The 10,326-nt window shown below is 37.6% G+C and overlaps 1 protein-coding gene across 1 annotated transcript; it reads right to left on the minus strand.

Annotated features, from left to right (window-relative positions):
* Window positions 1–1,818: 1,818 nt before the first annotated feature.
* On the minus strand, window positions 1,819–9,966 carry pglyrp2 (peptidoglycan recognition protein 2). Its single transcript, XM_072383483.1, has 4 exons — window positions 9,652–9,966; window positions 8,159–9,019; window positions 6,886–7,096; window positions 1,819–2,831 (listed from the first exon to the last, which is right to left on the minus strand). The coding sequence occupies exons 1-4, from the start codon at window positions 9,722–9,724 to the stop codon at window positions 2,528–2,530; spliced, it is 1,449 nt and encodes a 482-aa protein (XP_072239584.1). The 5' UTR covers window positions 9,725–9,966; the 3' UTR covers window positions 1,819–2,527.
* Window positions 9,967–10,326: the final 360 nt, after the last annotated feature.

The raw sequence follows: 10,326 nt of genomic DNA on the forward strand, positions 1-10,326 counted from the left end.
TCCAGCCCTTGACTTTCTGGATATGATGGCAGCAATGACAGCTGAATTCATTTTAAAGTCTTCTGCTAATTCTGTGATCACTGACATCTTTCGTAGTTGCCCAGTTTTCAGGTTACAGCACCACCAAAATCTTTCTTTTTTTTTTTCAATATTTAGTATCTCACACACACACATTCCAACATTCCACATAGTTTATAATTAGTTATGCAGCCTATATCCTACATTTTGAAGAGATAAACATTGTAATATACTGTATATGGGTGGGGGCAGGGGGCTATCATATTCACTCCTTGGGTCAGTTCGGTATATGTTTAACAAAAGTCAATGTACTTCTAAAACAAGTCAGGAGTACACACTTATAAGGTTCACAAACTTCTCCTGTGTTGCCTTCAGAGGGTAGGCCTATTTTTACAGAGTAGTTTGGTACTTTCAAGGATCTAAATGCTTCTGCCACCACAAACTGCTCCGTGTTTGCTCAAAGAACTGTCAAAAGACATTTTCATTCAATCAGTGATTCATTCCTCTTTGTTTTGGGCTATCTATAGTTATACTATACACTGCAGCTCAGTTTTCCTGGATAATGACCATTTGGGTCACGTGGTTTGGGGCTTTTGGAACCCAGGCATTTGTTTTGGGCTTGTAAACATTGATTGGTGTAATAAATTAATAAAATATGGTAATAAATGAAATTATATGATCTGGCTTATATGTGTGCCTTATATTTCCTGTGCAGGTCAGAAATTACACTGAAAACTCCAAACTGTAAATGGTATTCCATCCTGTTCAAGGACACTTTGCAACACCCAAGATATAATCAGTGATTTCTCATTCTAAACTTAGTTTTTTCTATTGGTCTGATAGTTGTTTTTTTTTATTAATATTTGTTTAAATTTTGAAAACAACAAGGTCTTGATTTTTCTGCATCCTTCATTTCAGTGTTTCACCCTTATCAGGTGACATATTTTCAGAGAAGTTCAAGTGTTGGCTTGCTCAGATTTTCTGAAATTACTCAATTAGGAAGGAAAAAGTGAATTAGCTTATTAGCTGAAATTGGTGGAGTGACTTATGCAAATATATCACACAAACTTTTCATACTTGTTCATGAAATTGTTGTGTACATCATAACAATCTGGTCACATGATTACTTCTTTATTGATTGATGTGAGCTTGATCATTTGTATATAAACACAAACAAACTATCACCAACCAACCACCATTATTTTTTTAGCTTAAATGTGTGAAATTATTTGAGAATTCATTTTTTTAAGAAAACATAGGGAACATGACCTGGTAGTTCAGAAAGATGGCGGTGTTGTCAAACAAATAAATGTCACCATGCACTACTGAAATTGAACACGCTTTACAGGGATCTATTTAATGAGTTGAACCTCTTAAACTATTGAAACATTTTCATGCTTGAACTATATTACTACAGTATAGTACTACTTTAAATTGAAATTTGTCTGACAGATAACCAAAACAAATGACTGATGTCCATTTTTTCCTAAATGTAACTGTAAGACAAATATGTAACACAAATGCAAGAAATATGTAAATATATGAAGAAATATGTAAGTTTTGTAAATATGTGAAAATATGAACTCAGTATGCCCTCTTTACAGTTCAAATTATGAAGATTTGTTAGGTTCTATGGTCTGATTATTATTTGCTTTTTAATTGAGATCATGATAATTCACATATTGATTGCAGAGTTTTTTCTTTTTCTGTCATTTATTTGAGCGTCTGATCATTGCTGACAGAATGTCTTTACGTTTACAGTAATAGGTCTGACAAAACAAAGCTTTTGAACACTTAAAGTTGGGTTTCATATGCTACCCTTTTTATTTGTACTTTCTTTTCTTTTTCTTTTACAATTTACAGACTTGTCGTTTAACAAAATTATGAAAATGAATTGACAGTAAAAACAATTATTACTTGAAATTTATTCTTTTAGTTTGAAAAGGCCCCCACTGACTTTTGACAACTCATGACACTTAAAGGAAAAATTTCAAACTAAACCTCCTTGAGTAATGCTGTTAATTTGCAAAAATGCTTACATTTGTAACATTTTTGTGTTGATAATTTTCTCTTTGGAGCTAACTAATTGTAAAGCCGTGCTAACAAATTTCAATGAAAGAGAAAACGGTGGCTTTTTCCTTTCAGATATATGAGATCTTGTTCATATACAAATGAACAAGATAGGTTTAAGAAACAATTGCAATTGTTTGCTTATCTTATCTTATTGTTCTGTTTTTTGAGAGTTGTCTTCCTGTAAATTATGAAAAATTTTAAATAATAAAACCATTGGCTACTTTTAGCAGTAATAGTGTTTTACTCTGAGTATTGCTTCACATTTGATATTCACTCGTACCCCTTCAGTCAAGGCAAAAGAGAGATGTATTTATTCTGTATTGAGATATGAGGATCTCAATTGAGTCCTCAATAATTAATCAAAAATAAATAGCTAACATACCCTGAAGAACCACTATTTATAGTCATAAATCTCAAACTTGCAGAAGGTGTTCTATCAATCCTTGAAATGCTCCCAGCCTCTTATTTCTGAGAAGAAGGCATCTCCAGGACAGGTGGTGTAGTTCACCACCTGTCTGTGGCCTTGGATGGTGAAGTTGGCTACCAGTCCCCTTCTATTCACAGCACATTGTACAAGCCGATGACGCAGCAGGTCCATGGCATAGCGAGAGGGCAGAGTGGCAGTGTAGTTACCAATAATTGACACGCCATAGCCAACATCATTGTGTCCCCTGGTGTGTGTTCCGAGTAGGTTCCAGCCCCTGCCTTCGTAGATATACCCATCAGAGCCAACCACAAAGCTGGGAATGAAAAGATATCAGAGCATATGATTATTAACAGCAGCGTAAACTAATTGGTCTCAAGTAAATAGTGTTAGCTAATACAAATCAAATCAAAGACCATGAACAAGTACAGTGTGTTCTATAGTGAATAAAGACTTTTCAAAAAACCTAGTTCCCCCAGAAAAGCTTTCTGAATAAAGTATTCTAAAATACAAAAAATACATTTAAAATGTTGTATGTAATACCAGCAACACACAAAAAAAGTAGGAGTCAGGCAAAGAAAGGCAGAAAGGTTTATAGAATATACAAGCAAAGTCTTTCTGGAAGATATAGCAATCAGCAGATTGGTTACAGGTTAGGGTGTCAGGATTGGATATAAAAGGAGCATCCACCCATCCATTCTCTACACCTGTTTAATCCAATTCAGGGTCGTGAGAAGGCTTGAGTCTATCCCAGCCGCCATTGGACAAGAGGCAGGGTACACCCTGGGTCACAAGTCTATCACAGGCCCACACAGAGACAAACAGCCATGCACACTTACTTTGGACAATGGGAAGAAGCTGGAGTACCTGGAGAGAACCCACGCATGCACAGGGAGAGCCAGCGAACACCACACAGAAAGGTGCCATCCAGGATTGGAACTAGGAACCCTCTTGCTGTGAGAGGATGGCGCTAACCACCACATCACTGTGCAGCCCCAAGATGCATCAAACAGAGGCTTAATCTTAATCTTATTTTTCAAGCAAGAATGGGAGTCTAGGGTAATCTCTCAGTGTATAAACCCCAAGGATGGAAACAACTGTTAAATGCGTATGATCTTTGAGCCATCAGACAGACCAACTTAATAAAAACCATCATGCTACCGTGATGAATATAGTCACATGGACTTGGACACATGGGAGTACCTCAGAAAACCATTGTCACTGAATACAATCTGCTGTTCCATCCAGAAATGTAACCTGAAACTATGTTAAGCAAAGATGGATACCATCTATCAAATATGCGCAGTAACAAGTTCTCTAAGCAAGCAGGAACTCATGGAAAGTGGACATATGTTCTGTGATCAGATGAGTCCATGTTTAGGCTTGTGTGAGGGTACCATTAGTACAGAGGCATATATTGAAATTGTGGATGCATTATCTGGCGGTTCATGTTACTTTTTCAGCAGAACAATGCCAGACCCCATTCTGCACAACTCACAAATAGCGTGGCTTCATAGACATAGTATGTGTGTGTGAGTGTGTGTGTGTGTGCGTGTGCCTGCATTCCAGATCAGTCTTCCACTGAAAATATAAGGTGCCTCAAGAACATGACTGATGTTCGCATTAAATTACAGATTTAAAACAGTAGAGTTGGTCACAAAGACACTGAAAGTCATTCCATTGTGTTCACAGATGCATTGGGGTGAAATATTCTTGAAATATCCTAGAGCAGTTGCTTGTGTGAACAGAAATGCATGCCACATTCATTCCGGGCTTCTTGCTTTGATTTTCCACATAGCACCCTAGTAAAAACCTTCTAATTATATTATACCTTCAAAACATCAGAGGGTAAGATGACAGACAAGTGCATGTTCAGAAGCATTTAATGCTAGCGAGCGAGTTTAGTTAGCAAAGGTTGCTGGAAAGAGTTGCTGCTAATTCTCTGTTCTGCTGATCTATATGCTGCTTTCCACTCTCTCCTTGCGATTGTTAATACATTAAGATGCATGTGGTACTGATATCAACACAACAATAATCATCAACCAACCAATTCTCATGTTACCATTACTGACATAAACAAGTTGTGATTAAGAAAAATCCCACAATTTTATTAGGTGTCGAAAAAACTCAGGTCAGTAAACCACCTGAATATGTAGAATTACTTGGTTTTTACGCCAACAGAATGTTTTTTACAAAATTATGTTTTTTATCACATGAACCTGCAGTTACAAAATCAAGATTTTAGTAGAGTTAGTCTTTAGTGACAGTCTTTAAAAGGGATAAGCAACTCTGAGTTGGAAGGAAACAATAGCTAGTGTTGCTCATAGAAAACAAGCTACTCCTTACATAGCATGGAGAGGAAAAGCCCCTTGATGATTTTTTATCTAAAATTAAAGGAGCCAATAGTAATCATCTGTCAACAGAGTAGATGAAGAAAGAAAAATAATGACTTGAATAAACTATTCTTTAAAGGAGTGGAGGTTGTAAAGTTTTACTTCCCTCGTGGTGACAATTATTTAAATCCAAGGTGACAAAATCCACATTTCAAGGGTAGAAATGTATTCATTTTTTCTTATATTTAGGTCTCTGAAGTCTCTACCAAAAACTGAAAAATCACAACCCTGGCATTTTGTCATAGGTTTGCAAATATCTCACTCGATGAGCCATTAAAATTTTTCAGAGTACACTTACATCACTCCTCAAATTCACCCACCTCCTCTGCAACGCCACAACTTTTGTACACCGCCCGCTTGCATCTAACTTGCCAGACTAAAGAAGCCAGCTGGCAAACATGCAACTTACATCTACCCCAGCCTCAGAGAATATAAGAACCTGGTAGATAAATTGTATTTTGTGAATGTTCCAGCAAGAGTTAGCAAAAGACTGTTTATGTGCAGCAACCCCTTTAAATTGGACTGAGTTTCCAAGTTCAACGATGAATCAGCGAAGAAACTCAGTGCCACACTGAGGGATCAGTCCAGATAGTCAGTAACTGAACTTCAGACAGGGGAAATGTAAGTATTTATGAAATAACTTGGCAGGGTTAAATTATTTTCTACATATTAATTTATTTTCTTCATTTAGCACAAAGCAACACTAACAGCTTAGACAATGAAGATGTTGTACACCATATTCTAAGTTACGCCGTCACATTGTTAATTGAAAGCTTTTCAAGTAAGTGATTTTGTTCTGTGAAATTAGACAACCCACAGCTGTTTGCCCAAGGGGTGTACTTTAGGCAGTGGTCCTCTCCTCTCTCTTCTTCATATATTGAATGCAGTAAAAGACTCAGTGTGTGTTAACGTTGCATTGTTGGTAGAGAAGACGTAGGTCTCCAAACATAATTATTTAAAGATGTTTGATATATACAAAACGTTTAAATGCGGTATCTTTTATATATACATGCATTACTACAAGTTACGCAGTGTACAACATCGGTTTGATCCATTACTGTTGGTGTGAAAGTATTATTTACTAGCACTCTGCGTAAACCAACAGATATTTTGACCAAAGCCTGTCTTTGAAAATTGTGCCAGCTTGTTAAAAAATCTCATAATATATATCATATAATAATATGTCTCCTTGGAATTGACCACTATTCTATCACAATTTCTGTCTCATTTAGCTGTCTAACAAAAGAAACAAAAATTATGTGAATGACTGCCACTTCACTTGGGAATTTGGCTATACTGATTTACATTTACAATTTAAAAAGTTGGAACTTTGACTCATGTACAGAACTCCATTTGGGTCTAGTTGAACGTACATGTACAGAAATTATTCAATCCAACCACATTCAACTACATTATGAGGATGTGTTGGTCCAGTTTTTTTAAGTTTTGAACAATTTTGATAGGACTGAAAAATTAACATGCATTTTAAAAGTCTGATTTTGGTAGGACTACAATAATATGTTTCTTTCTAGTGCCATGTAAGTGTGTTTAATTTGACACTCACACTTAAAAAACATTCAGTAAATTATATTCTAAAGCAAAGCACTGGTACCAGTGATGTAATGTATAAACAATTCTCCAGTCCAAAATCTGTTATTTTCTCTATATGGTGGACCTTCAGAAAGAGGGTCACTGGTGTAGACAAGTGAAGAAAGAAAAACAAGGTCTAAGAAAAGTTTTCAGCACCTTCTGTGGGAAAATAATAAGTCCTGTTTATGTACTATTAGGTTTAGCAATTTTTCAGGTATTTTACATGCACAATATAGCTTTATAACAAACTGGAGGAGAAAGGAAAAATACAGAGACACAATGTAACCTATTTCACACAAGAGGGGCATCAATACTCTTATCTAACTCTGACAAAGTTAAATGACACATTTCCAAGGATATCAAACCATTCCTTCAAAGCCTAGTTACCTGTATCCTATGTCATTCCAACCACGGTCTTCCTGGTGGAAACGCTGCATGGCCCTCATGTCACGAGAGCATTTTGGGAAGGATAAACAGGGTAAAGAAGGCTCATAAGTATGATGAACATAGAGAAACTGAAGAGGAAGAGATAGTGGGATTGCTGGACCCTTGTAGTCTTTAGCCCCCCACTGACAACGAGGGATGATTTGAGGGCAATCTGTGTATAAGAGGAGAGAATCCAAGGGTTAGGATACTAAAATTACTGGAGACTATGCTATTTCACACCAAATAATGTGATGAATGTGTGACGTATTGTAGCTATCAAAAACTACTAATAAATAAATTAATTACTAAAAAGACCAGTTTAAACAGTGGTACAGTTTGCCCACCAAAAAGAAAATTGGCAAGCTAATTTAACTTTGAAATGTCACAATTAAGGTACTTCAACTATATTACACTTTACAATATCTGTTTTTGCCTCCACCAGCTCATTGGACATATCCACCTCTGGAACTGTCAGTAGTTCCAGTGTGTTTACCAACTTTTTGCCAACCATGCCGGCTGATGGGTTTAATTCATCACCAAAACAGCTGCAATCACTGGAGCTAAAAGGCATTTGTCGATAATTCTCCGTGCGTTTATTTTTGCCAATTACAAAGAATATTGTTCTAATTCTTTTCTTTTCTTTTTTTTTTTGGTGGGAATGATGACGTCTTTGCAAATGCGATGATGATTGGCTGACGACTCGTGCCTGTTCACGCTGCCTCACTGCAAGCTCTGACTGACAAACACAAGAAGACAGCGACAATGGCGAGGAGCCAGGGAAAATCAAAGGTTGCGTTCTCAAACTGGAAGTACCGGCATTACCTCTCGCTCATTTTAAGTAAAGAAAATAATGTTTATGTAACATGCACGCTGTGCCCAGGAAAAAAGACTCTGCCTCAAGTAACTCGAATCTTATGAAGCACCTCACATCAACACATGCTAACATGACAGTTGTTGCTGCTGCTAACCCAACCCCAAGCCCAAATATATAAATATAGTCTTCTGTTTATTGTGCAGCAGGCCTAAAATACAGTTACAGAGATTTGCACTACTTAATGGTCAGATTTTCCTTTGTTTCGTTTTACCCAAGTTTACACGTGTTTCGTAATTTTGCACTTGATTTTATTTTCAATATATTTTTTTTTCTATTCATGTTTATGTTGTTTAACACAAAACCCTGAATTTTATATTACTTGCAGCTCTACTATGTGCCTGGCATTATTTAATTGCTCACCCCAGTACTTTTGCACAAATACCAGCAATCCATCCTTCACCGCCTTTCCCACTCCTGAGTCCTGAGCGATCCATTCCGTCTTTTCCAACTTCCAAACCAATGCTAGTGTCTCCATCACTTGACTTTGAAGATCAAGTGACTCCAGAAGTGATCTTGAGAGCTCCCTCCTCTTCGGGCTAACATGACTGGTCACCGCATCGAGGCCCTGTCTCTCATGTAGAGTAAAACTATAGTATCCTTTCAAAATCTCACTGAGGGCCCCTGGCTGCTTAGATACAGGTAAACTGCTGAGGTGCATGCCCAGTATAACTCCATCCATGCCCCCATTGATAATGGCATCTGTTGCTAAAGTTGCTGGGTAAAACAGCTTGAACACCTTGGGGTGCTCCACGCTGTCCCAGCACCCATTAGGACCCAAGCGAAGAGACGGTGGTAAGTCCTGGAGGCTGAGAAACGACAAGCCCAACGGCCTGCCAAGTGTGAGAGCGAAAATCCCAACAGCTTGCGTCCCCTCCATCTTGGCTTTCAGTCCTGATTCAATTCCTAACAACAAGGGTGCAAGTGCTACTGTGGTGCCATCTGGAGCAAGAATCACCCCTCGCTCTTCTCCATGGTCTGTCACAATATGGTGGATGGCCTTATCAAAAAAGCTGAAGGATGTTGCATTTAGAATGGCTCTTTCTAGGATCTCACTGTCACTGAGATTATATGATGCACCCAAGAAATGGATGGTCATCACATCATCATGACCAGCGGTTCTCCGCAAGGCTCTGACCAGGGCCAGTGGCGACAGACCAGGGTTGGAATCTTCAACCTGCTGCACAGCTTGGATGAAACTTTCCATGTTACGCAGGTGAACACCTGACAACAACATAAATACAAACATAAGAAGGTCTTTATTTGGCTTTAAAGAATGTAGATACATCAAATTAAAATCGCCCTTCCTCAGTAGCATCAATAAACAGTTTCAGCTGAATCTCGTTTACAAGCCTGGTGAAACTGATAACAGAAAAATGTACAATATCATTTCAAAACCCTGTGGTACCGTTAAAAATCGTGATTCTTTTGCATCTAAGGACTGCTAAATGGACCAACTGGGCTCTAGCCAAGGTGCCCGATATGTCATGCAAAAATAATTACAAGCACAAAATTACCGTAAAAACTCAATAAATGCTTCTAATACACCAAGTATTCTGTCTCTGCTTTATCTTGTTGCCTCACAATTACATGACATCATTTTTGAGTGCATAATATTTTGATGTTCCTTTTTTGTATATTTTGTGCCATTAAAAATGGATTCTTGATGTTCGTTTAGAAAAAAAAACTGTACTTTCATAACAATGAAAAAGAGATCAAGCACTCTAAATCTCTCAAGGTTCCAGAACAAAAGTAATGAGTGTATCAAAACCTGACAGCAAATCTAAAAGAAGCTACGTTGCCTAATGAAAAATCCATTGCATAAAAGTTTACATAATTCAAATATTTGCACTTACCCGTTGGTCTGCTGTACACAGTAAAGAGGCAGAAAAAAGCCAGAACAAAAACTGTCGGTCCACATGACGGCATGTTGCATTTCCTAGTTGTTGTCTCTTAAAGAGCAATTTTCAGGGAAATAACAATGACAATAATTAGGGCCTGCCACAAATAAAAGAATGAGGCTAAACAGCGAGATTCGTAGAATCATTCACAGTAATCTCCAAAAAGCCAGCTCTCCAAAAATTGTAGAGTTGCACATCTATGCTGCCCACAGCTGAGGGGACTTGTGTCGGCCTATTTGTGTAGATGTACGTGGATGACTCCAATGTTATGTCCCAACAGTGAAGAGTACTCTTTGTACACTAATGGATCCAAATATTGATTCAGCCTACAGTCCTTCAAAGTGTGTCACAAGCAAGGTAAAGTTAGTCCCACTCAGTTTTTTAAAATGACCATAATGGAAATTTCTTCTTTTTACTGTGTTAAGGTGTCAGTCTTTCCTCATGTTCTACAGCCCAGTATAGATTCCACTGAATGCACATTCAATGGAGACAACCAACAGGAAATATAAAGCAGATTTATGGTTAATGTTTACCGTCTCTTGTGATGTGTGCATCTGTTGTGTACTCACCAGTGACGGGAAACATATTTGGTCACCAGCAATCACATTAACAATTAACTAAATGCCAACT

Source organism: Leuresthes tenuis, unplaced genomic scaffold, assembly GCF_036924035.1.
Source record: "Leuresthes tenuis unplaced genomic scaffold, fLeuTen1.0.hap1 SCAF_4, whole genome shotgun sequence".
Taxonomy (NCBI): Eukaryota; Metazoa; Chordata; class Actinopteri; order Atheriniformes; family Atherinopsidae; genus Leuresthes; species Leuresthes tenuis.

Coding starts and splice junctions, on each gene's coding strand:
- pglyrp2 (XM_072383483.1), bottom strand. CDS start 9,724: ATGCCGTCATGTGGACCGACAGTTTTTGTTCTGGCTTTTTTCTGCCTC. Junction 9,020..9,651: donor TGTGTACAGCAGACCAACGG/GTAAGTGCAAAT, acceptor TGTTGTTGTCAG/GTGTTCACCTGCGTAACATG. Junction 7,097..8,158: donor ATTTGTGCAAAAGTACTGGG/GTGAGCAATTAA, acceptor TCTTATACACAG/ATTGCCCTCAAATCATCCCT.